A 26,613-nucleotide genomic window follows, 5' to 3' on the forward strand; every position below is an offset into this window, starting at 1 on the left:
GATTATGAGATCTGAGGGCTGAATCATACAGCTAGAAACTTTTCCTTCACTTTTGAATGAATGGATTCAAAAATGGCAAACTTAAGTGACTTAACTAAGATCTGCTTTCCATGCCTATTGTAGATGCTAAAGCCTATTCAGTGCTCTAGCAACCTCCCTGCCAATGAACATTTATTTCATGTTGTCCACGTACCAGTCTAATTTTACATGTCCCAAGCAGCAGGGATTCCTCTCTTTCCCTGGACTGTCCCTATCTGGTATGTAAAGGATGCTTTGTATACTTGTTTGTTTAAATGTGACAGCCCTCCTTGGTAATTGGTATGCTTTTTAAAGTTCACGTTCCTTTTTATGCTGCTTCAGCATGGGCCTGTGAAAACTGTTGGAATAGACCAGATGGATTAGCAAATTGTGGGAGACTTTTTTTTTTTTTTTTTTTGTTATAATATGGGGTTCCAGTCTGGAAAGGACTGAGCTCCACTGATGCATTAGAGTTAAATTTTTCAATCTTCTATATTTAATACCGTTTATGCATGGTGGGTCTCTCTCCCCCTCCCAACCCCCTCCACCCCCCATTCAGTTTGGGCAATAAACAATTTTCGCTCTTTCTAGGCTGCTTTATGAATTCTTGTGATAGCACAATGTAGTAGTGTTTGGTTTGCAGGAGAATCTTTAGAATTGAAAGCAATAGAATTTAACATTTGCACAGGAGTCCACATTAGATTGTCACAGTGGTTCCTTCTGGGCTTAAATTTTATGAATCTGACCAGCCAAAGTTTAATCATTCAATCAAAAAATGATAAACTCTTCTGTTTTTAAAAATACAAATAAATAAAATCATTGAGCCTAAACTGATTGTCACTTTAAGTCTCTTTGCCTCTGCCTCATTTTGTTGATGGAGAAAAGCTACTTATTGGGTGGCTGAGGATTGTTTCATAAAGTTTGTTGGAGATAAGAAGTACTAGGCGATCTCTGTTCAACATGACTACTCTTCTCCTTCAATCCCAGAAAACTTTCTTCAGGGAGAAGGTTATATGCTGCCTCCCCTGTATAGCTTTTTGTCCTGTGGGCTAAGCTTAATTTATCTCATCATGTGGCTAGTCACTAGTCTAATATTAAATATTGGCTGTTTTGTCTTTAAAGTAAACCAACATTTGTTTAAACCAATCACATTTATTTGGGCCTGAAATGTTGCAATATGTGTGCAGGAGTGAAAGGTTCACACCCTGTGACAAACTCCCAAATTGTTGTGTCAGACTTATCCACAAGACAAGGAAGCTGATTATGAGGACAGTAGCGTGAGAATGACATTGGCAAGATAGGCTGGGCTTCAGAACAATCAGAAAATGGTTCTTCAGCACATGGGTTGCTGAGATTTAAAATGAAGGGTGGATGACTTTCCTGATATACTTCCTGCATTTGAGAGCCAAAGAGGCACCTTCCTAGCCATTAGATCAACCAAGCTTTGCAGGAGCCACCCAAAGGAAGTAGTGGCAAAATTGTGTCAATTTGTCACTTAAAATGGCATTGGAAGATATAGTATAGAGCACAGGGAAGAATCTTGCACCGTCAAGATTAGATTACTAATCTATCTCTCTCTCATTTCTGGTTCCATGGTTTGCTATTAGCAGATGGTAACTTGCTGAAGACATTCAGTTCCCCTCTGCTGAAGAGAAAGGAAGACAGATCCTTGAAAGAACTTGATAGTAGAAGGAATCTACCTCTTTACTAGCCAGTCTAGAATTCCTTGCATTTGGAGACTGCCCTTGGACATTCTCTGTATCACAGGGATGTATAGATTTTTGAAACTACACCTCTACCCCGATATAACATGAATTCGGATATAACGCGGTAAAGCAGCGCTCCGGGGGGGTGGGGCTGTGCACTCTGGCAGATCAAAGCAAGTTCGATATAACACAGTTTCACCTATAACGCGGTAAGATTTTTTGGCTTTCGAAGACAGCGTTATATCTGGGTAGAGGTGTACATAAAATCCTGTGCTCCAAACTGGTGGTGGTTCTTGAGATTTGCTGGGTGGGGATGACACTGGAGGAAGCCAAAGTGTGTGGGAGAGTTGGAGGGGGATTGCAAGGAGGGAATCCAGTCTGTTTAGATAGTGTGAGATAGGGTAAATATTTAGACTTGAACATTTAGTATATATTAAAGTTATATTACTTGTCACTCAGGCTGCTTTCCAAGGGGAAACTTTCTCTTAGCTGTGAATTGGATGCTCCTGTGTTGTCTGAAATACTTTGTTTGGAATCATCTGCTTGTATTTTGCAGAGGATATGTGCAACTGTCATTAGGTAGACACTGAAGTAACAAATTGGTTACACCTAGTGTGGTGGAATTAAGTGTCTGTATTTGTTCTTGCTCTCACATAGGCAAATACCACCTTTTTTAATACTCCTTTGTTGCTATAGACTAATCACGGTCCATCTCCCTCTGTTTCACTTGTATGTTAGTGATAGTGTGTTAGCTGCCTAACTCTTGAGCTTTTGCAGGATTTTCTGTTGTCTTTATAGTCACAATTTTTTAGAGTCAGTTGGGACTTCTGGAAGACCATTCAGGATTACTAAGAAAAGATGGGTTGAGGGTGCCTAATTACATGGTTTGGGAGCTGCACAATGGAGCATTTTGACTAGGATCATGAAGTCATGGCAAGGGTGCATGGTACCACGTGGGATGTTGTTTTAACAATGGAGGAGTAACATTTATTTATTGTCTCTTTTTAATTACTTCAGATTATATTATCAAAAGTGCTCTAGTTTGTTTGGGAGAGACCTCTGCTTATTGGTCCTTATGTTGTGGTGATGACAACCTCTTGTATCTCATACAGTGTGAAGCCTCATTTCCGATCATCAAGCAGCTCGGAACACTGTGCAGAGGGTACAGCTGTGGTTGGTACAGTGTCAATGGGGGATGGACCACTGAACAGAACCAACGTGAGGAATTTTGGTATGGAACGACATACCAATACATTAACAGGACACCAGGAACAAGGCTGTTCTCAGAAGGACTATCCCACCTCGCAGATGGAGCAGAATGGAGACTACAGTATTGGCAGGGGCAGGTAAAAAGTTGCAGCAATGCGAGCCATACGTTCCAGTGAAAGCAGTGTGTGGTTGGAGAAACACTGAGCCATAGTGTTGGGAAAAGATTGCCGAACTAGCTTTAGATTAATTTTCATAAACCAAAATAACTTCAGGTGCTGAACACAACTATTCAGTTATTGGTGGAGTGGTCTAGGGAGGTAATTGCTATTCAATTAAACAAGCAAATTGAGCATAACACATTTTGAACTTTTCTAAGTGAGATTGAAAACTTTTTGACTCGCTATTCATTTTTACAGGCTGTAATGGTAGGAAATCCATACAGCTGGTAGTAAATAGGGATGTCCTTGTAGAAGTTTAAAAATGGTTTATTAAAGAAAAACATGTTTCTGTACAAACTCTGTTCTACATAACACTTGTAATCTGAGTGTAGTGTTAAGACTTTAAGGCTTATGTTTGTTTCATTATTGTAAAACATGCCACAAGTCTCTCCTGGCTCATAGTATGAACGTGGGGGGAGCTCATGCATGTTAGCAATTAACTACTTCAGTTAGTAGTTAAAGCAAAACATTAGAAACAACTTCTCATGTAACGCAAATGGAGAGTATTTTCCCCCCTTCCCCTACCACTCACTTGGCACATCTTTGTTTCTCTCTCTTCTCCTCTCTCTTTTAAGGCAGCTGTGCTAACTCTGGGCTTTTCTTTGTTCTAAGATTCAAATAGCTTGTAGGTAGTGCAAAGACAGGTTTCACTACGTTGTAAGGACTAGATTGTGACCACAACTCTATTTATGACTGGCCTGCAGAATACAAACAATCCATTAAGTAAAACTATGACCTTTGGGGTTACATTAAATTTTAAACAAGTACCAAAGTCCTCTGGGCTCAGTGGCTGGGGGCTTCAAACATTTATCTTCTGAGATAAAGCCAGTTGATTTTTGGTGTCTGTTAGTACAGGGGGTTCTGACCCTCTCTAAACAACTTGCTGACCAAAAATTCCCATGCACGGCTGTTGCTACAGTATAGGTTTTTAAAGAGAACCAAAGTAACAATTGTTGACTGTAGTAAAGTCTAATCTCCAGCAGGCACATTGTGTCCTAAAAAAAAGTAGGTCTAAAGACCTTTCTTTGTAACAGAAAAGACACCCGTTCAGTCTGCAAAATAAGTTAATGCACTGAGAAACAAAGTTAGACCCCCTAAGAATGGAGAAGAGGCGTGTCTTGGGTCTGAACAATAGGCACTATTATAGTTTGACTTTTACATCAGCCGTAGGAAGAAGAATGGGCACTTAGGTGCATGCTCCCCCTTATGGGGGATATAATTAGGAGCTAGACTAATATGCTTGCTGAGGTTTATCTTCACTTCCCTCCTTTTTCCCTTAAAGAAGGAACTTTTTCAGAGGTCGGAGAAGACGAGAAGATGACCGTCTTTCAGTAAGTTCCATTTTCATTATTTCACGGGGCGGCGGGGGGAGGGGGGGTAGAGGGGAGGGATCTAGGCAGTGAAATGGGCTCTGCCTTACCACTTCATGTACCTCCCCCTCCCTCTAGTGTTGACCTGAATTTGATGGGTTAGTTGTTATGGCTTGCCACTGATCGCATCCGACCAGAAGATTTATAGGTTCTTGTCCTATTCAGACTATGGGGCTCAAAAACTCAGAGAGTTCTATATCGGGAGAGGACTCTGGGGGTGCTTGGCAAAGACACTCACACTGAGGACAATACCAAATTGATAAAACTTTATTGAGATTAACAGAAGAATAATAAATGCTATGAAACTTACGACTGCAAAACAGTAAAAGAATTCCAAAACTCCTGGTGGTAACATTTATATTATAAGTACCTTAACTTAACATACTCACCCTTCCTTGAGGACCCGGTAATAGGAGGTGAAGGACCAGCCTTACTCCTGGCATGCCCGATAATATGATGGTGCTGGCTTCCCCAATAGTTAGGAATGTTGAATGATACTATACTGCACAAGCTGAGCTGATAGAATATAAAAGAACAAAGAAAAGAGAGAGCTGAAGACTAAAAGAGCTTAAAGGGCTAGAAGAGCTAAAACAGCTTAAAAAAAAAAAAAGGCCCCAAAAGAGCTAAAAGAAGCGCTCCCTATGATATCTTTACAAGGTATTTTATAGGATCCTGACGCTATGTACTTCAGGCCCAACCTACTATACCCGAACCTTATTTCCGTACCCTAAGAAATGTATGGGTACCCTTATCCTGTAGGTTAGTGGATTATGACACTTAATTCTTATTAATATAGAGAGATTATCTCACTCCAAAAACTGCCAATCTAGGCTCTCTTGGCGACTACCCTGCGGTTACCAACCGGTTGTCGATGCCGGATAAGCCTGCTCAGTGTTGTGTATAGTTCCTCCCTTTGGTTCCCCAAAGTTCAGGGACCATTCCCATCTATGCCAAAGGTTACCAGCTTTTATGCTGATTTACTGTTAACTGACGATACTTTTAGCTATTAAGCAGATCTTACTGGATATAGGCTGGTAGGCTTCTTGCATTTCAGCAAAACTTATTTTATGTATATTAGGGGAAACACATCATATGCCTCAACACATCCTAAATTCATAGGAATTAATACTGATAAAATATAAGAATAAAATGGATTAATTCAGAAAATAGCTAGCAAAGTAATCCTATGGGCTGTACTAGCTCCTGTCTGAGGCTGTGAAGATAGAATGTGTATGCTTGCCTGACAAGTGAAAATAAATCACTCTTGGTTCCAGCCATTACTTCCTGTTGCTTTTTTTTAGAGCCTGTCTTCTCTTTAATAACAGGTGTATCCTACAGGAAACCTTGTTGCTGAGTGCTCTTCCAAAAGTGTGCTGCTCCACATTGACCACTAGGTGGAACTCGTGGCAGCTTGCTCCTATTATCTCTCCCTTATAATAGGATGCTGAAGACCTGATCCTCTTCCCATAGAAGTAATTGTCAGAAGTCCCATTGGCTTCAATGGAAGCCTGACTGGGACCTGAGATGACCTATTCAAAGGGAGTGCAAGAAGTTAGGCTTATGGGCAGTTAGTTATTTAGCATTTATGGTCAGACCCTGCTTTGTGGCTTGTTTCTTTTATGGGGACAGAAAATGTTGAATAGTCTGATCAGCACCTGCCTTAGCAATGCCTTATTCAGGCCAATGCTGTTTCAGGACTGCTAAAATAATGCATGTAAAAGAAATGCATAATTAACCTGTGGGAGGCCCAGCCACAAGATATCACTGAGGCAAAGAGTTTGGTAGGATTCATACAGATGCTGTGTGGCAGTTCATTTGTTTGTAACATTTTTACTGAGAAAAGAGATGCATCTTGTTCCTCTTCCAAAAAGATGTTTTCTTGGGCTGAGACTGGAGCAGTATAGCACACTGATCTGCAGAGCTCACCAACAGGCAGCCGTTGCTGATTAGAATGTTAATGTTCCTGTTCTTGTACTATTCTGTATAGCTATCTAGGGCTCACCTCGCCTGCTATGAAGACGCTACCGCTTCTCATGTTATAACTTGGCAACCCTTTTCTTTATCTCTGCAGGCTGCATTAGATGGTGGACTCATTGGCTTGTGTGATAGCAACTGGTATCACTATGTGCTGTGCTTCATGACTGCAGGTATCTTGCATACCTGTCAAAGTGCAGCACACAATAGAGGGACTGAGTTACACCTTGCAGTTCAATTCTGTCCCCTTTTCTGATGCCCCATTCCTTTTCAGGGATCATTCTCACAAGGCTGTATTAATTCAAGAAGTTCAGTCTGTTACTGCTAGAGGCTGTAGAAGATATACTGTCTCAATCTTGGGGGAAGGTATTTTATTCCTGATACTTTCTCAAATCAGTCTTCAGACTTATTCTAGAACTGTGAAATCTTAACCAATACATTAAGAAAATCAAGTTTTGTATGGTTACCTGTCTTCTGTTACGCTCTTCCTTTCTCTGACTTTCTTGCTAATGTCCACTTAAAGGATACGTACTTCTATGTAGCTGTATGCCAGAGCCTCACAAAATTCTTAAGGTTTGTCATAGCAGTTGTTCGTTATCAGTTCATGATCGCTTGGTTTAGTCGGCTGAGGGCCCCCTAAAATATCCATGAAGTGCATGGCGGTGGTAGCAGCTTTCTGAAAGGTGGGAGTCCAGGTGTATTCATACCTGGACAATTGATTTATCCATGGTCAGTCAGGCTTCTACCAGGTTCACTTTCCTTACAAAGTAGAGGAGGTTCTCTATTTGGTCCTGACATAAATAGAAACCCATGAAGGAAGTGTAGTCTTTTATTCTGTATTTTCTGCTTGGCTTAAGAGAGAAATCTCTCAAGTAGTTCATTGAGGGTCCACCTGGCTGCAATCCCAGCATTTCACACACCTGTAGATGGCAGGTCTGTGTCTTCCAAATCTGTCAAATTCTTAAATGGTTTGGACGGACTTTCTCCCCACCTATTAAAGATCTTACTCTGTCCTAGGATTTAAACTTAGTTCTCACAGGATTGAAGAGACCTCCTTTTGAATCCATGGCCACATGCTCGTTGTCTCCTCGCTCAATTAAATGTGGCATTTCTAATAGCCATTACTTAAGCTAGGAAGTTTTCTGAGTTTTGATAGCTCGCCCTTCCTGTACGATTTTTTTACAAAGACAATGTTGCCCTGCATCAGTACTCCAAATTTCTCACTAAAGTTTCAGATTTTCATTTGAATCAAACCGTTTGTTTGCCAGTATTTCCCAAGCCTCACTCTCACACAGAGAGATGCTACATATCTTAGAAGTTCATGACGGATTATCTTTTTACTTGGACAGGTCTAAGGAGTTTAGTTTTATCTCCTCCGTTATACATTTCCTTTGCTGGGCGAATGTAAGGGAAACCTGTTTGCTCTGAGAGCATCTCGTCCTGGATTTCCCTCTGCATTTGTGTCTACTACAACATTGCAAACATTCTCTACGTCAAAGAATTTTAGCATATTCTATATGGACTCTATGCATTTGCAGAGCTGTTACCTGGTCTTCAGTTTGGTTCAGTTGCTTACCACTCATTGTTTCTCTCCCAGGCTTCCAGCAACAATGCTAAATTTGGGAGAGAAGTACTGGGATCCTTGTTCGGGTAGACTCAATACCCTTGACCACTGAGAACTGCTTGTGAGTCACCTGAAGTGACCTCAAGCATTTGAAGATGGAAAAAATGGTTACATACCTGTTCTTTGAGATGTTACTCATGTCCATTCCACAACCTACCCTCCTTCCCCTCTCCATGAGAATCACTTCAGATGCAGGCTTTAGGTGTGAAAGAACTCAGGTGGGGGGTGGGTCAGGTGCTCCATGCTTTATCTTTGCTTAGCAGAAGGAGTGTGTTGAGGCAGCATGTGCTGCCCTTGCAGGTACAGTTATGGGAAAAGTTCTCTGGCTTTGATGCACTGGCACACAGACACCTGAAGTGGAATGGATGTGTGCACCGTGTCTTGAGGAACAAGAGTTACAGAGCAGGTCTGTAGTCACTTTATGCTCTAGATGGGCAGTAACATAGACTTTACTGAACTGAAACGCCAAAACAAGTATAGGGAGGCAAAATGAAACCATTGGAGTTGGCATTTGGCCAGGAAACATCCCGGTTCTTATTAAAGCAATATGGAGTTTCTCTTCTGAAAGATGTCACTGCATTGACCCCCACCATCAGGGGTGGGCTGCAGACTGACTGTGAGGGAAGAATACAATCCCTGAATCTTCAAGATTTCATCATGCAGGATTGTGGTGTTTGATAGACTTCCATTCAGGAACTGTTTTGACATTACTTAACTTGAGACCTTTATAGGCTCACAACACAAGGCGCTATGGTTACATAGCGCATGTTAACAGACCTTTTTTCTTCTAGCGACCTCAGCCTTCAGCAGAAACAAAGACTCAGACACCAAAGTTTGACTTACTAGCATCAAATTTCCCTCCTCTGCCTGGCAGTACAGCAAAAATACAAGGAGAACCTGTGTTGGAAAGCAGAATGTCTGACATTGTTAAAGGAACTGGCAAAGAGAAGGTACTTGTTTCTGCTACTGGAGTGCACATCAAGATGGTTAACTTCCCTCCTCCACATGTCCTTAAAATTATTCAGGCTTATTCTGGTAGAGCTGTAAACTGCACTGTCCCCAAGCAGGTCTAAACCTATAATACTCTAGCTTTTTCTGTTTCTGTTCTTGGGCTCACGGACTTCCAGGTGGTGTCTAATGGAACCTGTGCAATTACCACTCCTCTTTCCAGATTTAGTGTTGGCACTCTGTATTTCAAAATAAAGCAGCCAGATCAGCAGTGGTGGCTTCTGAAGTACAGATCAGATAAAGGGAGTTTGGGGTAGGGGTGGGTTTTGGAAGAATCTGTTTACCTGCAGTGGTGCTGCTGCTGGTCTCTGCAGTTGTACAGAAGGCAATAGCCTTGTTTGTTTTCTGTCCCATGTTTTTTCACCTGATGTAAAGCTGGCAGTTCTGTATAGAAGATTTGCACTGAAATAAATGCCATGTGCATATTCTATATAACAAAATAAATCTTAACTCTTCCTAAACATATATATTTAACTTTAAATTCTTGATGTCAAGTGACTTAAGTTTTGTGGTGACTAAAACACAAGTACTGGCATAATGACTGTCGTCCTTCTGCAGTTTTAAAATTCCTGTTGTCTCTTCAGGAGAACAAAGACTTGGCGGTCAGTTGTCCTGCATCTGCTCAAGAAGAGCAGGCACACAGTCCAGTCCAGCAACCTGTCACAAGTGTGAGTTCACCAAGCAGGGCTGAGGTTCCTGCCCCAAGGTATATAATTCGCTTGGCTAATTTGAGAAATGTTTTTAAAAGTAAGCTGCTGTGTAGTGTGAAGGATAGTCTTGGTTACTTCCACTCTGAGGAAGCATTATCTCCAGTCCCCCTCTATACTATACTAGTAACTAGGTCTCTGTTACTCTGAAAAGCTGATTGTTGTTCGGAACCTGTTGGTAATGACCTTGGGCATCCTACTTGGTTAAAACTGCTGCAGTGACTTGAAAGAAGGGAAAAAGGCATTCTTGAAACTGAACTAACGCTTAAACAGATTCTAATGTTGAACTATCTTGTCTAATCTGTCAGCACAACTCAGCCAGACAAGAAGCCAGAGGAGGTCTCTGCTCAGAAAGATGTTAATAGCCACACTTCCCCACCTGTGTCTGTACGTCCCCTCAGTGCTGCAAAGCCATCAAGGACAAATACCACTTCATCCTCTACCAATGGAAATGCAGCACTTGCTGTGACAATACAGGTAAGATCAGCTGCCTTGGGTGAGATCTCAGTACTTTCTAGTAAACTGACTTCCACACGTTGGAGGCTGTTGGCTAGGGAAACTGGCTACTTTCCTCTCTGCTCTACCCCCAGGGAAGATCATGGTACAGTCCCAAGGGGGCTGCTTTCCTGGCTCACTATACAGAGCATGTTCTGGCATCGTGTTCTTTTAACAGTGTGCCTGGGGTTTTCTTGAAGAGCCTTTTCCAGGTATAGGTTGTTCTTAGCAGAATGCATAAACTTTACTCTTTCTCTACCCTTGGCACCAAAGGAGCCCCGCAAGCTAAGTTACGCTGAAGTCTGCCAGAAACCCCCAAAGGAGCCAACTCCAGTTCCTGTTCAGCCACTTAGGGAGCTTCGTACCAATGTAGCTCCCCCTGCCAAAAATGAAGAAAACAATACTTCTGAGAAGTCTTCAGAGAGGGCCCATGAGAAGCTCGAAGGCCGGGCAAAGGATCTTTCTGGGTTCAGAGGCAACGGGCCTCCCAGGGGAGCTGCTGGAAAAATCAGGGAACAGAGACGCCAGTTTGGACGCAGATCTTCACCTCAGGGAGCACCTCGGCGTATCGGCAAGGAGCAGTATGTGCCACCCCGATCACCAAAGTAAAACTCATCCAACTCTTCTCTATTTAATTTGAGCTGTGGACTAAAGAGCAGCAAAGGAGATGGACTATAAGGAGGAGGTATTCGGGGAACACGAATACTGAATCGGAGTATATGGTTTAAGTGGGAGAAGGTGGGGAGGGTCCCAAAATTCATCTCTAAAAGTGATTTCACAAATGCTGGAGGATTCCAATCAATATAAATATATAGAGATTATAATTTTTGTATCTTTTTTGTTTTTTAATTTGCAGAGTGTTTCCTGCCTGAAATCAACTTTGAGATTGTGAATTAGTGCTTTGACCAGATGGAAAAATGAAATGACATAATAACATGTCCCTCAGTGTAGAAGGAAGAGGGCAAGAGAATATTATTTTTGAAAAAAAAAAAAAAAAAAAAAGGCATTTCTGTAAAATTAGAACTTACTTTTTTAAACCTATTTAACGTTTGGCTTGTAGGATGATATGTATGCCATTAATGGCCTTGCATTGCAAAGCAGATCCACAACTGAGATGCTTGGTCGGAGTGCTTGAGTTGTGTGAGTGCAGCCAGATACTGTTTTGTCATGACTTAGTCACTGATGGTAAAAACTGAATGCACTACTGTAGTAGAACTTGGTGTTTCCAGCTTGAAATTTAATCTTTTGACCTTCCTAATATTTCATTGAGCAAACGTTTTTTAAACTCTGATTTTACTGGAGATCTGATTGTAGATCAGACCATAAGGACAGTAAGAATAGTCAGTATCCTAGACACAAGAAGGGGGGGTGGGGGCATGTTTGGGATTTTTAATTTTTCCCTTTTTTTCTGCCAATTGAGGGCAGCATTTTAATTTTTTTTTTTAATTGCTTAAATGCTACTTTCTCTAACCCCTTTATTACAGACTTGTGTGCATTTATCTGGTATGTTTTCCTGAGGCAGGCCCAGTTAATGGAAGACTGCACAGCAGATGGTGGTAGTTTCACATGTGAAGAGCCTGAGCTTTCAGTCCCACTCATGGAATTCTGCTTTGCAGGTGGGAGTCTTGAGGACAGGTTCAAAGCCCTAAATGGGTCTAAAATTGAGGCTTTTTATTTCCTTTGAGACATTCAATGGTTTGGGGGCATGGCCAGGTTTCCATATAGTGACTCAAGTACTAGGGGAAACTCTACAGCAGATAGTAGCTCCTGACTTTTTTCAATTGCTTGGAACTAACAGTTTAAAGTGGAATAAAGGCCATGAGGTTTTAACTTTGTTTCAAAGAGGTTACTTTGACTAAATTCACAACACTATTGTGTAGTAGGCAGTTAAGTTTACAAGCTAGTAATTACCGTAAAGGACTGAAGGAAACAGGAAAAATACAATGCTTTAATCTGCCAAAATAAACATGCCCACATTATAAATTCTGTATAAAGTGTTAAGAAAAGTAGCTCGCAGCAGTAAGAATTGTACCTGTTTGGTTTTTTTGTTGTTTTTTTTTTTAAGTGAATAGGACGTGTACAAATTTAAAGCTGTAAGTTGTGAACACTGGAATAATCAGTTGTGATACATTCATTCTAATGGCATCACTAGCATATATTATTAAAATGTTTACGGTATGTAAGTGGCAGTTAAAATGACATTAACTGTGAAATTTTCATCTTTTGATTTCTTAGCCAGGTAATCCTTGGTGATTTCTTACTCGGTAGGCATTCTCCATCAACTGCTTTGAGAACTCTTGTATCTATTTTTATAAATATATATATATATATATAAAGCCAGAGTTGTCATTTCTCTAACTTATTATTCAGTTTGGCAGTTGCTTTTGATTTGATTCATGAGTCACATATTTATGCAGTTAACTGTTCATTTTGTGCATGTTACATATACAAAAACAATCATTACTCACTTTTAAACTGCCTGTAATGGGTTTGGGAGTTTAATTTACCAAAATCATGGATCAAATCTATAGTTTAAAAATGCTTACAAACCTGTTTCAGTTTACTTGGATAATGCTACATTTGATGAAAATGATACAAAGAAGTTTAAATATTTAAACTGTCAAGAGCTCTGTGAAATGCATCAAATTTCAAAGAAGCTGCTTTTTATAAATAATTTTATAAACTTAATTACTGCACTCAGACTGGAAAATAACATGTATTCTGTATAATAGTCACCAGTATTGGGGTAATGTTCACTCTGCAATGAGAGTGCACATGTATTGGAATTCTAATAGCAGCCGTAAGTTGGTTGCAGTTAAGAGGAAAAGCTCTTTGGGAAGAGGCTTTTGCAAATGTACAGTCTCTGGCCTAGCTTGGCTGTACTGGCATGTTAATTTTTACCTATGTGGGCATCTGCTTTTAAATCAGTGCATAGAGCTTGTTGAGCTGAAAGATAGAACTTGAGTATTTCTGACAGTTGTAAAGTGTAGCTTTTTCCTTTTAGATGTACAAAAAAATCCTTACAGATCAATCTTTTTTTCTTGTAAGGTGATTGGAAAAACTTGACGTGTGGAAGGAATGTTTTATGTCTTAAATGTGCATTTTCCAGCAACAGGTTATGGTCTTGTATAGTGTATGCAAATAAATCTGTAAACTTGTTGGCTTTTTCCAGCATATTCTAACTCTATCAGATTAGGGAGCTCACCATAACTAAACTAATTGATACTGGTGTGCAAAGATTTAACATTAGGATTCCCCTCCTTCCCCCACCGCCATGGACACTTTTTGTCTTTTTGGGGGGCTTGGGGTGGGAATAATAAAGTAAATATAAAGGCTGTGAAAACAATAGTTTTGTGTGCAAGTTCTCCTGCAGTACTTGTATTGCATGGCAAATACATAACATAGATGAGCTAGCTGCTACTTCTCATTCTCCAGATATAGTCTCAGGCAAATTCTTGTCTCTACCCACCAAGTTTTCCTGTTTGACAGACAATTGGAAACAAGGACAGAATGATCATTTGGGAGCCAGATTCACTGCTGGTGCAACTCCATTGAGGTGTTGAGGTGCATCAACTTATTACCAGAGGTAAAACTGGCTCATGTTCCACAAAAGTTCATTGAGCTATTGAAGATAATGGATTCTCAGTGGCTCTCTCCTTGATAGCTCACCACATCAGGCAAACATGTATTCTTCTACCCTGCTGACTGTATTTAAAAACAACGACAATGAAACACGCACACACAAAGTGCAGATCTCAAATAGCTTTTAGTTTCATAAACTGTCACTTGTTTCCAAAATTAGTCTTTTATTTTATTAGCTACAAAAGTGTATTCCCCTAGTTAAACTTCTTCTACTTTATTTGTGGAAAAGATTGGGAAGGGGAAGGAGGGACTATTTGCATGTGATTGTAAAATTAAAAAGTGCAAAAGTTTGTTTAATTTCTAAAATTAAGTTAGTTTTTTATAGCATCTTACATTCCTGCTATCTTTGTTTTAAAAAAAAAAAAAAAAATAACCAAGTTAGCTTGGCACACTATGATGGTGCAGTTTTAGCCGTAGGTAAAATAAAGTAACCCATCCTATTAACCAGAAGAGAACAAGGATGATATTGTGGCAGATCAGTAGCAATTAAGTGACTTAATCAATGCTTTACTGTAGTTAAATAGCTATGGCCTTACTACTTTGTCAATATCCACTTAAATATCTTGAAAATGTCCACTGTTTTTACTGTTACCCAAGTGAACGTTCACTTGGGATAAAATCTGTGTACAGGCAATATTTTAAACTTGTAAAATGAACCATTGTATTACAGACAAGATGCAACAGAAATGCACTTAGGAGGAAAACTTGCTTCTGATGAGTTTATTTTGTAAATCCTTGATTGCAACAGATATGCAAATAGACTTTTGGTTTCTAATTTTTGATATTTCCTTCTGAAATAAGATTGCCATTAATCTGAATGATTTATCATGCTCTTCTTGTTTGTATATATATTACATCTAGTCTGAGCTTCCTTTAGGATGGTACATGATTTTGTTTTTGTTTTTTTTTAGTTGGCTCTTCTCTTAAGTGTCCCCAGCATAGACACTTCAAGAGGTCAAATGAGTCTGGTTTTAATATACTGTTGGGAGGACATGAAAGGAGTTAAAGATTATTTCTGAAAAATCCATCTGCAAACTAACCTGTAACAACTTTCAATTTTATATTTAAGAACCAGAGGTTTATTTTTATGGAGCTTCAGTTATGGATACAATATCAAACAAAAAAAAAATACAATTTAACATGTAAACAGATTGTGCACAAATGGCTTTTGTTCTAATTTTTATAAAATACAAAATATGCAGATAATATATTGAGTTTAAGTGACTATTGACATCTCGCTCCTCCCAGACAATTCTGACATTCCCTTGGCATGTATGATCTCTCTCCAAAGTGGTAGGGCTTCAGTGAAAGAAGAAAAAAAGCAACTTATCTGGCTTCTATACTCTGTCCATTGTCAAAACTGTCCAAAACAATTTCTGTAAAGTAGGTTCATGCTTTAAATGTTAAAATGATAATACATGTATTTGTATTTCTGTTTTTGACATTGCCAAGGTGCTATGGGAAATTAAAATAAAAGTTAGAAAAATAAAGCTGATTTAAAGAAGCAATCCTTCTGTCTTTGATTTCACAATGAGATGCTGTTCTGATGTTAAATGGCTTCTAATACTACTTTCCATACATGACTTTAAACATTACATAATATCTCCTATCCTTGCCGTCTTGAGATAGTATTGTTTCATGTTACAGGAAAGAAGATGGATTTCTTTTTTAAGATGGAAAGGTTGAAGGAAAATAGTAAAGGCACAATAGTTCAGATTTCTTCTGGAAAGGAAAGTTAGTGAGCACCTGACTTCAGAATGATGTGTCGATTGCAGATGGACCGTTTCTTCCTTTCCCATATTTGAGAGCAAGAGGTCATTAATGGCAGGTAAAAACAAAAGTGCAAGTAATCTCCTATCTCTGTATTTCTAGCATACTGATCAATGTGGTAGCTCTTGCTAGTCCCTTCTTCAGTCTTCATGAGCCTCCCTCAGAGAGAGGAACCCAAGAAAGAAAATCTGTTTCACCTGTTTTGGGAAGGCCTCTCAAATGTGGCATGAGTTGTGTTGTGCTCTAGAACAAGACATGAGTGCAGTAAGGGATTCCACAGCTGTGTGCCCTTCAGTGGAAGCATGTCTTGTTCCAGAGAGCCTCAAGATGGGTTCTGTCAGCTTCATGTGCTCTGAAACCCCATTTCACTGTGTGACAAGGTAACCAATGTGTCAGCCGTAACTCAGTTCAGCCATCTTAATGGCCTGACTTTCAATAGAACTCGGAACCTGTAGCTTCATTGGCCTGTTTACATTGTATGCAGGGCCCTGGATGGAGTGGTAATTGACCTAAGACCCTACAGAATGGGAATTTTAAGTAGAGTGAACTAGAAGAAAGCTGCTTATGACTAAAGCAGGGGTTTCCATGTTGTAATACATGAGCTTGATGTTCCATCAGTTAATTTCACAACCACTTTTTAATGTGGTATGTGAACCAATACAGTTTGGGAGCTGCTGAACTAATCTTACTGTCCATCAGTGCTAGATGTGGAGGACAGTGTCAGCATGCTGCTGCCACAAACCGTAATCTCCTCTTTGAATACATTCTCTGTTGGCTGGCCAGTGCAGAAATAGATGACTATCTATTTCCTATCAATCACAAGAGCCCTAAGCAGCACTATTCTACAGAGGCCCCCTGAGGTTCTATTACTGATGCCACAAAAGGTAGTTGCAGACCAATGTCTAGTGAAAGGATACTTCACTGTAACTAGCACCAGTGGCCCCTGCTTTTAGTACTATCAGCTGCAGTGCCAAAGTCTGAATGGGCTGTGGGAACATCAGAACGGCCATAGTGGGTCAGACCAATGATCCATCTAGCCCAGTATTCAGACTTCTGACGGTGGCCCAGTGCCATATAGTTCAGGGATAGTGAACAGAACAGCAATTTTGAGTGATCCATCCCCTGTTGTTCAGTCCCAGCTTCTGGCAGTTGGGGGCTTATGGACACCTGGAGCATGGGCTTGTGTCCCTGACCGTGTTGGCCAATAAACATTGGTGGATCTATCCTCTCTGAATTTACAGGATTAAAAGAAAATTAGGTTATTCTTTTGGCCTTTACAACATTCCACGATGTCCCGATTTTTTTTGGGTCTTTTTCTTATATAGGCTCCTATTACACCCCCATCCCAATTTTTTACACTTGCTGTCTGGTCACCCTAGGAACTAGGTAGCTGCTAGGAGCAATTGGTAACAGCCATAGTGCAATAATATCACAGGCCTGTTCCCTGCCATGGCTGCCATGTTCACAGTTTTGGCCCTGCCCTGACCCCTCTTGTTTATTCTGTAAAGGACCAGGTCCAGAGTTGCCAACAGGACAGAGGCTGCTACTACTGCAACTGATGTGGAGGGGTGTGTAGGACTCAGCAGGGGGAAGGGGTGTCAAACCTGTTTGTTGCAGTTGTGGGGTAGCCATGTTGGTCCCAGGTATTAGAAAGATGAAGCATGAGAAGCTTTTATTGGACCAACATTAATGGGTGAAAGAGACCAGCTTTTGACTATAGTGAGCTCTGCTTCAGGTCTGGGAAAGGTACTCCGTGTATCACAACTACATACAGGGTGGAACAGTTAGCATACATTAACATAAGAATGGCCATACTGGGCCAGACCAATGATCCATCTAGCCCAGTATGCTGTCTTCTGACATGGCCAATGCCAGGGGCGTCAGAGGGAATTAACAGAACAGGGACTCATCAAGTGATCTATCCCCTTGCCCATTCCCAGCTTCTGGCAAACAGAGGTTAGGGACATTGCATCCCTGCCCATCATGGCTAATAGCCATCGATGGACCTATCCTCCATTAACTTATCTAGTTCGTTTTTTTTTTTTTTTTTTTTTTGAACCGTGTTAGTCTTGTCCTTCACAACATCCACTGGCACAGAGTTGCATGGGTTGACTGTAGATTGTGTGAAGAAATACTTCCTTTTGTTTGTTTTTAAACCTGCTGCCTATTAATTTCATTTTATGACCGTAGTTCTTTGTGTTACAAGGAGTAAATAACACTTCCTTATTTACTTTCTCCACACCCGTCATGATTTTATAGACCTCTCATATCCCCCTTTAGTTGTCTCTTCCAATCTGTAAAGTCCCAGTTTTATTAATCTCGCCTCATATGGAAGTTGTTCCATACCCCTCCTCATTTTTTGTTGCCCTTTTCTGTACCTTTTCCAATCTATATTTTTTTGAGATGGGACGATCAGATCTGCACACAGTATTCAAGATGTGGGCGTACCGTGGATTTATAGAGAGGCAATAGGGTATTTCTGTCTCATCTATCCCTTAATCCCAACAGTAGCGTTTTTTGTTTTTTTTTGGATTGCTGCTGCATATTCAGTGGATGTTTTCAGAGAACTATTTGATTCCAAGCTCTCTTTCTTGAGTGGTAACAGCTAATTTAGAACCCATCATTTATTTATATAGAAAAATGTGGGTTTGTTTTCCAATGTGCATTATTTTGCATTTATCAACATTGGATATTAAACTATTATGTTGACCAGTCACCCAGTTTTGTGAGATCCTTTGTAATTCTTCAGTCTGTTTTGGATGCAACTTTGAGTAGTTTTGTATCATCTTCAAAATTTGTAACTTCACTATTTTCCAGATCATTTATGAATATGTTGAGCAGTACTGGTCCTAGGGGGCGTGCAGATGTCTATACACTTATTGCTGTTTTAATTTATCAATTTGTTCCAAAATCTCCTCTAATGACACCTCAAGTTGGGAGAGTTTCTCAAATTTGTCATCTGAAAAGAATGCCCGCAGTTTGGGAATCTCCCTCACATTCTCAGCTAAACTAAATTATGCTAAATAAAGGGACCATTCAAGGTGAAGTTCTCAGACAAAAAAGGGGGAGGGGGTACAGAGTGTTGTAGTAAATAAGGATATAGAGATTACAGATTGTGTAACTAACAAACCTTCATTACGTTTTTGGCTTCAGCCCCTACCGAAGAAGCGGAGGCTGGTTCTGTCAGCCCCCTCTTTGTCAGTCCTCCCCCTTATTTTTAGTAAAAGTCAGGGATAGGTCCTAGGTTTCTGTGAATTTTTGTTTATTGCTAATGACCTGCCTATGTGTTTTACTGAAAATAACCATGACAAAATCTTAACCTTCGTAATAAGCCATAAACCTAGCGGCTTTGGTAAGCCCATAGTTCCCTCTACCCCACCCTCTGCACTACGGAGAGGTGGCAGAAGCAGGGCCGGTGTAAGAACTAGGTAGCTGCCTAGGGCACCAAGATTTGGGGGTGCCAAAAAGTGGGGAGTGAGGCCTCCATAACAAACCTGTCCCCACAGTGAGGGGCGCCACGCAGGACGGTCAGTGGGAGCCTGCGGTTGAGCAAGGAGGAGACAGGCGGCCGGGCATGGTGACCAGCGCGGCCCAGGGACTGAGCCATTGGGGGAGGCAGGACATGGTCCTGAGCTCAGGTGAGCTTCGCCCTCCAATGCGCCACACCTGGGGCTGGGCACAGCTGCCTCCTGGGGCGAGGGAAAGTGAAACTAAACCCCGCAGTGCGACGGAGGGGAAAGGGCTGGCGCAGGACGTGCTGCTTCCAAACATTGAACCTCCCTTCCCCCCCTCCCGGTGGCACTGTGCCAATGTGCGGAGCCAGCCCTGATCCCGAGGGAGATCCTCAGCTGCTCCCTGGGAGAGCCCGGCTCTGCTCTCCTTGCCCCTAGGTCCCCGCCCCGGAGGCTGAAGTACTTAGAGCCTGGGAACATTGAGAGACCCTGTGAGCTGGGGGCATTCTCAGCCTCCTAGGTTCCCCTGGGCCAGAAGGGACCATTGTGATCATCTCCTCTGACCCCCTTGTTCCTTAGACTTAATACAATGCCACATTATGCCGTATTCGTAAGTTTATAATAAGCGATGCTCGGGGGTGGGGGGGCGGTGGCGGTGCAAGGTCAAAGTTTTGCCAAGGGCACAGAACATCCTTGCACGGGGAGAAGTAGTGAGATGGTTTTTACCTGTGATAGCTTATGCCCAAATAAATCTGTTAGCCCTTAAGGTGCCCACAGCCTCCTTGTTGTTTCTGAAGAGCTCTGTGACGCTCCACAACGTCTCTCTTGCCCCCAGAAGTTGGTGCAATGAACCCAATCCTGCAGCTCTGGGGCAGCAGGCCCGGGTGCGGGGGCAATGGTGGGAGGGTGTCTAGAGGGGGCAGGGCCCCCTGGGGTGCCGTGCAAGGCAGGTTAAGCGCTTCCAAAGGAAAAAAGGGCGCCGGGGTGGCGAAGGCTGCGGTTCCCGGCCTGGCCGGCGGGGGGCGCGCGGCCCAGTATCCGGCCTGGCCGCCAGGGGGCGCCGGGCGCGGTTCCCGGCCTGGCCGCCGGGGGGCGCGCGGCCCAGTATCTGGCCTGGCCGCCGGGGGGCGCCGGGCGCGGTTCCAGGCCTGGCCGCCAGGGGGCGCCGGGCGCGGTTCCCGGCCTGGCCGGCGGGGGGCGCGCGGCCCAGTATCCGGCCTGGCCGCCAGGGGGCGCCGGGCGCGGTTCCCGGCCTGGCCGCCGGGGGGCGCGCGGCCCAGTATCTGGCCTGGCCGCCGGGGGGCGCCGGGCGCGGTTCCAGGCCTGGCCGCCAGGGGGCGCCGGGCGCGGTTCCCGGCCTGGCCGGCGGGGGGCGCGCGGCCCAGTATCTGGCCTGGCCGCCAGGGGGCGCCGGGCGCGGTTCTAGGCCTGGCCGCCAGGGGGCGCCGGGCGCGGTTCTAGGCCTGGCCGCCAGGGGGCGCCGGGCGCGGTTCCCGGCCTGGCCGCCAGGGGGCGCCGGGCGCAGTTCCCGGCCTGGCCGCCGGGGGGCGCCGGGCGCGGTTCCCGGCCTGGCCGCCAGGGGGCGCCGGGCGCAGTTCCAGGCCTGGCCGGCGGGGGGCGCGCGGCGCTGCAGTCGGGCCTAGCCAGGCGGTGGCGCCGGGCCCCTCCCCCTCATGTGACCGCGGCGCTGGGGCTCAGCATGGCGGAGGCGGCGGCCGCTCCTGCTGCGCCCGGGATCCGGAGCCCCCAGCGCTGAGCCGGGCCCGGCCGGGCCTCCCTGTCCCCAACATGGCCGAGCCGGCGGGCGGCGGTGCCTGTTCCCTGCCCCGGGAGATCCGCGAGCAGCTGGCCGAGCTGGAGCTGGAGCTCTCCGAAGGTGGGGGGAGGAGTGTGGGGCTGGGAGTATGGCTGGGGGGGTCGGTGTGGGGGGGGGTAAGTGTGGGGCTGGGTGTATGGCTGGGGGGGGTCGGTGTGGGGGGGGTAAGTGTGGGGCTGGGTGTATGGCTGGGGGGGTCGGAGTGTGGAGGGGGGTAAGTGTGGGGCTGGGTGTATGGCTGGGGGGGTCGGAGTGTGGAGGGGGGTAAGTGTGGGGCTGGGTGTATGGCTGGGGGGGGTCGGTGTGGGGGGGGTAAGTGTGGGGCTGGGTGTATGGTTGGGGGGGGTCGGTGTGGGGGGGGTAAGTGTGGGGCTGGGTGTATGGCTGGGGGGGTCGGTGTGGGGGTGGGGTAAGTGTGGGGCTGGGTGTATGGCTGGGGGGGTCGGTGTGGGGGTGGGGTAAGTGTGGGGCTGGGTGTATGGCTGGGGGGGTCGGTGTGGGGGTGGGGTAAGTGTGGGGCTGGGTGTATGGCTGGGGGGGTCGGTGTGGGGGTGGGGTAAGTGTGGGGCTGGGTGTATGGCTGGGGGGGTCGGTGTGGGGGTGGGGTAAGTGTGGGGCTGGGTGTATGGCTGGGGGGGTCGGTGTGGGGGTGGGGTAAGTGTGGGGCTGGGTGTATGGCTGGGGGGGTCGGTGTGGAGGGGGGTAAGTGTGGGGCTGGGTGTATGGCTGGGGGGGGTCGGTGTGGGGGGGGTAAGTGTGGGGCTGGGTGTATGGCTGGGGGGGGTCGGTGTGGGGGGGGTAAGTGTGGGGCTGGGTGTATGGCTGGGGGGGGTCGGTGTGGGGGGGGTAAGTGTGGGGCTGGGTGTATGGCTGGGGGGGGTCGGTGTGGGGGGGGTAAGTGTGGGGCTGGGTGTATGGCTGGGGGGGGTCGGTGTGGGGGGGGTAAGTGTGGGGCTGGGTGTATGGCTGGGGGGGTCGGTGTGGGGGTGGGGTAAGTGTGGGGCTGGGTGTATGGCTGGGGGGGTCGGTGTGGGGGTGGGGTAAGTGTGGGGCTGGGTGTATGGCTGGGGGGATCGGTGTGGGGGTGGGGTAAGTGTGGGGCTGGGTGTATGGCTGGTGGGGTCGGTGTGGGGGTGGGGTAAGTGTGGGGCTGGGTGTATGGCTGGGGGGGTCGGTGTGGGGGTGGGGTAAGTGTGGGGCTGGGTGTATGGCTGGGGGGGTCGGTGTGGGGGTGGGGTAAGTGGGGCTGGGTGTATGGCTGGGGGGGTCGGTGTGGAGGGGGGTAAGTGTGGGGCTGGGTGTATGGCTGGGGGGGGTCGGTGTGGGGGGGGTAAGTGTGGGGCTGGGTGTATGGCTGGGGGGGGTCGGTGTGGGGGGGGTAAGTGTGGGGCTGGGTGTATGGCTGGGGGGGGTCGGTGTGGGGGGGGTAAGTGTGGGGCTGGGTGTATGGCTGGGGGGGGTCGGTGTGGGGGGGGTAAGTGTGGGGCTGGGTGTATGGCTGGGGGGGGTCGGTGTGGGGGGGGTAAGTGTGGGGCTGGGTGTATGGCTGGGGGGGTCGGTGTGGGGGGGGTAAGTGTGGGGCTGGGTGTATGGCTGGGGGGGTCGGAGTGTGGAGGGGGGTAAGTGTGGGGCTGGGTGTATGGCTGGGGGGGGTCGGTGTGGGGGGGGTAAGTGTGGGGCTGGGTGTATGGCTGGGGGGGGTCGGTGTGGGGGGGGTAAGTGTGGGGCTGGGTGTATGGCTGGGGGGGGTCGGTGTGGGGGGGGTAAGTGTGGGGCTGGGTGTATGGCTGGGGGGGGTCGGTGTGGGGGGGGTAAGTGTGGGGCTGGGTGTATGGCTGGGGGGGGTCGGTGTGGGGGGGGTAAGTGTGGGGCTGGGTGTATGGCTGGGGGGGGTCGGTGTGGGGGGGGTAAGTGTGGGGCTGGGTGTATGGCTGGGGGGGGTCGGTGTGGGGGGGGTAAGTGTGGGGCTGGGTGTATGGCTGGGGGGGGTCGGTGTGGGGGGGGTAAGTGTGGGGCTGGGTGTATGGCTGGGGGGGGTCGGTGTGGGGGGGGTAAGTGTGGGGCTGGGTGTATGGCTGGGGGGGTCGGTGTGGGGGGGGTAAGTGTGGGGCTGGGTGTATGGCTGGGGGGGTCGGAGTGTGGAGGGGGGTAAGTGTGGGGCTGGGTGTATGGCTGGGGGGGGTCGGTGTGGGGGGGGTAAGTGTGGGGCTGGGTGTATGGCTGGGGGGGGTCGGTGTGGGGGGGGTAAGTGTGGGGCTGGGTGTATGGCTGGGGGGGTCGGTGTGGGGGTGGGGTAAGTGGGGCTGGGTGTATGGCTGGGGGGGTCGGTGTGGGGGTGGGGTAAGTGTGGGGCTGGGTGTATGGCTGGGGGGGTCGGTGTGGGGGTGGGGTAAGTGTGGGGCTGGGTGTATGGTTGGGGGGGGTCGGTGTGGGGGGGGTAAGTGTGGGGCTGGGTGTATGGCTGGGGGGGGTCGGTGTGGGGGGGGTAAGTGTGGGGCTGGGTGTATGGCTGGGGGGGGGTCGGTGTGGGGGGGGGTAAGTGTGGGGCTGGGTGTATGGCTGGGGGGGGTCGGTGTGGGGGGGGTAAGTGTGGGGCTGGGTGTATGGCTGGGGGGGGGTCGGTGTGGGGGGGGGTAAGTGTGGGGCTGGGTGTATGGCTGGGGGGGGTTGGTGTGGGGGGGGGTAAGTGTGGGGCTGGGTGTATGGCTGGGGGGGGTCGGTGTGGGGGGGGTAAGTGTGGGGCTGGGTGTATGGCTGGGGGGGTTGGTGGGGGGGGTAAGTGTGGGGCTGGGTGTATGGTTGGGGGGGTCGGTGTGTGTGGGGGGTAAGTGTGGGGCTGGGTGTATGGCTGGGGGGGTCGGTGTGTGTGTGGGGTAAGTGTGGGGCTGGGTGTATGGCTGGGGGGGTCGGTGTGGGGGTGGGGCTGGGTGTATGGCTGGGGAGGGGTTGGGGTAAGTGTCGGGGGAGGGTGTATGGCTGGGGTTGGGTTAGGCGGTAGGTGTGGGGCTGAGGGTGATAGGAGTGGGGCTGGGAGACTGGGCTGGGGTAGGTGTGGAGCAGGGAGGGGCTCAGGGGATAGGTGTGGGGATGAGTGGTGGGGTTGAGGGGGATGCTTGGGGGGTGGAAGTTGGGGTGGGGGTAGGTGTGGGCTGGGAAGGGTTGAGGAATTGGGGGATGAGTGTATGGCTGGGGTTGGGATAAGGGGTAGGTGTGGGGCTGGGAGGAGCTGTGGGGATGAGTGGTGGGGTTGAGGGGGATAGGTGTGGGGTAGGGTTATGGCTGGGGGGGTGGAAATTGGGGGTTGGGCTGGTGGCATGGGAGGGGATAGGTGTGGGGCAGGGAGCCTTCTCTGGTCCCTTGCTTGGTGTGGGGGAGGTTATTTGGTGTTCCTCCCCTTACTGGCCCTTCGGTCTCCTCATCCTTGTCCTCTCACAGGACGTTTAGATGATTTCTTCTTCACTCCCCTCAATCTCCTTGCTATGCTCTCCCTGGCTGCTGGGGCAGCCAGTGGGGGGGTGACTGGTCTGGGTTTTGGGGAGCCCCCAGGCTGCTGGGGCAGTGGATGAAAGTGTTGGGGGAGCCCCCAGATGGCTAGGGATTGTGGGGGCTTAATTGGGGTAAATCACCTTCACGTGCTAAAACCTGCTTGTCTGTTTCCATGGGGTGGGCAGATACTTGTGAGCCTCCCTTCTGCCTTCTCACAGACAGGCTGGATGGCGGGGGCAGGGGGAGGATCAGCTGGGCTTATCCCTTGTATAGTGGGATGACCCAATGTGTCCCTTTTTCTGGCGTTTGGATGTGCTGCTCTTGGTACTCTCAAGCTGTGTTTAATGGGGTGAATCTCAGTGGTATGCCCATCCTGCATGCATCTTTTTAGATTTCACCGCCCAGGCTCTTTAATGGGGTGACTCCCCATGCTTTGTAGCCTGTTTGTCCCACAATTGCTCCCTTGTACACAGCCAGCATGTGTATTGTGGCCAGTCTTTGCAGTAGCCTCATCTTTGAGATGTAGTCTAACATCCCTTAAATGTTCGTCTCTTAGCCTGTGTCTAATGTTCCTGACTTACAGTGCTCTGCTTATTTTCCTGCAAAAGTCTAAGGGGAGTTGTGGGTAGCTTGCAAGATGATTTCTTCCTTCCAAAGCCCTGGAGAGCAAACTTTAGGGAACAATCATGTGCAAGCCTCCCAGGGTGCATATGTGGAGTGCCCCATGGGTCTTATCTAAGCCCTAACTGATGATTGTTGATAGTTTGGGAGCGACAATTCTCAGGTGTTCTTACAGATGTTTTCCTCTTTGTTTACTGCCCTCATGAATTTTAAAAGCTGTTTTAAGGATTTTCAGGGGAGAGGAGACTGGAGAAAATCAATGGCGGGGGAGGGGGAGAGAAGCTTTGGATAACAATGGAAAAAATACAGCATAATGTTCTCTCCACATGACCTGAGCAAGTTGTTTCATGCAGCCATAATCAGTTCACACACAGTTCCTGTTTATATTGAAAACAAAACCTTAACTTGTGTTTGAGACATGAATGTGACATTTCCTCTTCTCTTTAAATGTACATATGGTGTTTTCTGCGCCCTAGTATCTAGATTGTTGCCATCAGTATGGCTGTGTTGTAAATTTCTTCTTCTAGAGCTGTCCATGAATATTTTTGTCAGGCAAGAGAAATGTGTTGGAATCTGGGTGGATAGATGAGTCTTGTGAAGGAAATGCTATATTTTACAGATTATGAAAGTTACTGGGTTCAATTCAGGAATCACTAAGTAACATTTCTTGGCTGGCAGGAGGACTGACTAGATCAGTGGTTCTCAAACTATTGTACTGGTGACCCCTTTCACGTAGCAAGTCTCTGAGTGCGACCCCCCCCCCTATAAATTAAAAACACTTGTTTACATATTTAACACCATTATAAATGCTGGAGGCAAAGTGGAGTATGGGGTGGAGGCTCACAGCTCACAAACCCCCATGTAATAATCTCGCGACCCCCTGAGGGGTCCTGACCCCCAGTTTGAGAACCCCTGGACTAGATGGTTATAATGGTCCCTTCTGGCTTTAAAATCTATGAAAAATTAAATTACAGACGTGTCTGTCCTTTCAGTTTCTCTACAAGAGCAATCAACGAACAAGAAGGAACTGTTTGCAAAGTAGGATCTTCACGATTGATTAGTCAAGGTGCTGAGCACCCTAAATTCACACAGAGTTGGTTTACGGTTGGCACTCAGCATCTTGCAGGATGAAAAGTGTCTAGCAGCAGACACCACTTCTCAGTGGAAGCCATTTGTTAGGAGCTGGTTTTTGTTTTACCAAGTACTGTTCAGAAACACTTTATTTAAGCATTTAACTAGAGCGGTAATCCTGTCTGGTGTTAACCTTTATGGACTGTTTGACAATGTGAAGTACTGAGGAATTGTCCTTTTTGATGCCCTTGGATATCTCGTGTAGAAGAACTCTTAATTGCAGAATTTACTGGAACATTCTGCTGCTGGGAAAGCATTTGTGTTTTGTAGTGTGTAACTTGTTTCTCATGATATTAAAGAAAAGGCTAACCCTTTGCATAGTTTAACCTTTTGATACATACTATCATGCTCTTTGAAAATCTTGTC

General features: G+C 46.5%; 2 protein-coding genes across 5 annotated transcripts in view; both read left to right on the forward strand.

The window, feature by feature from the left end:
• LARP4 (La ribonucleoprotein 4) overlaps positions 1–15,479 on the forward strand; it is a 47,170-nt gene extending 31,691 nt beyond the window's left edge. For 2 of the 3 annotated variants that reach the window (XM_054012532.1, XM_054012533.1), the window contains exons 11-16: positions 2,837–3,070; positions 4,434–4,482; positions 8,911–9,069; positions 9,712–9,833; positions 10,143–10,311; positions 10,603–15,479. In XM_054012532.1, the coding sequence (XP_053868507.1) occupies positions 2,837–3,070; positions 4,434–4,482; positions 8,911–9,069; positions 9,712–9,833; positions 10,143–10,311; positions 10,603–10,938 (1,069 nt within the window). In that variant the 3' untranslated portion in view covers positions 10,939–15,479. Of the gene's footprint in view, positions 1–2,836; positions 3,075–4,433; positions 4,483–8,910; positions 9,070–9,711; positions 9,834–10,142; positions 10,312–10,602 lie in introns of those variants that run through there. The other variant, XM_054012534.1, reaches the window with a different exon arrangement.
• Positions 15,480–20,892: 5,413 nt separating this feature from the next.
• DIP2B (disco interacting protein 2 homolog B) overlaps positions 20,893–26,613 on the forward strand; it is a 141,981-nt gene continuing 136,260 nt past the window's right edge. For both annotated transcript variants that reach the window (XM_054012526.1, XM_054012527.1), the window contains exon 1: positions 20,893–21,069. In XM_054012526.1, coding sequence (XP_053868501.1) covers positions 20,982–21,069 — 88 coding nt within the window. In that variant the 5' untranslated portion in view covers positions 20,893–20,981. The remainder of the gene's footprint in view (positions 21,070–26,613) is intronic.

Source organism: Malaclemys terrapin, chromosome 23, assembly GCF_027887155.1.
Source record: "Malaclemys terrapin pileata isolate rMalTer1 chromosome 23, rMalTer1.hap1, whole genome shotgun sequence".
In the NCBI taxonomy this organism is placed as follows: Eukaryota; Metazoa; Chordata; order Testudines; family Emydidae; genus Malaclemys; species Malaclemys terrapin.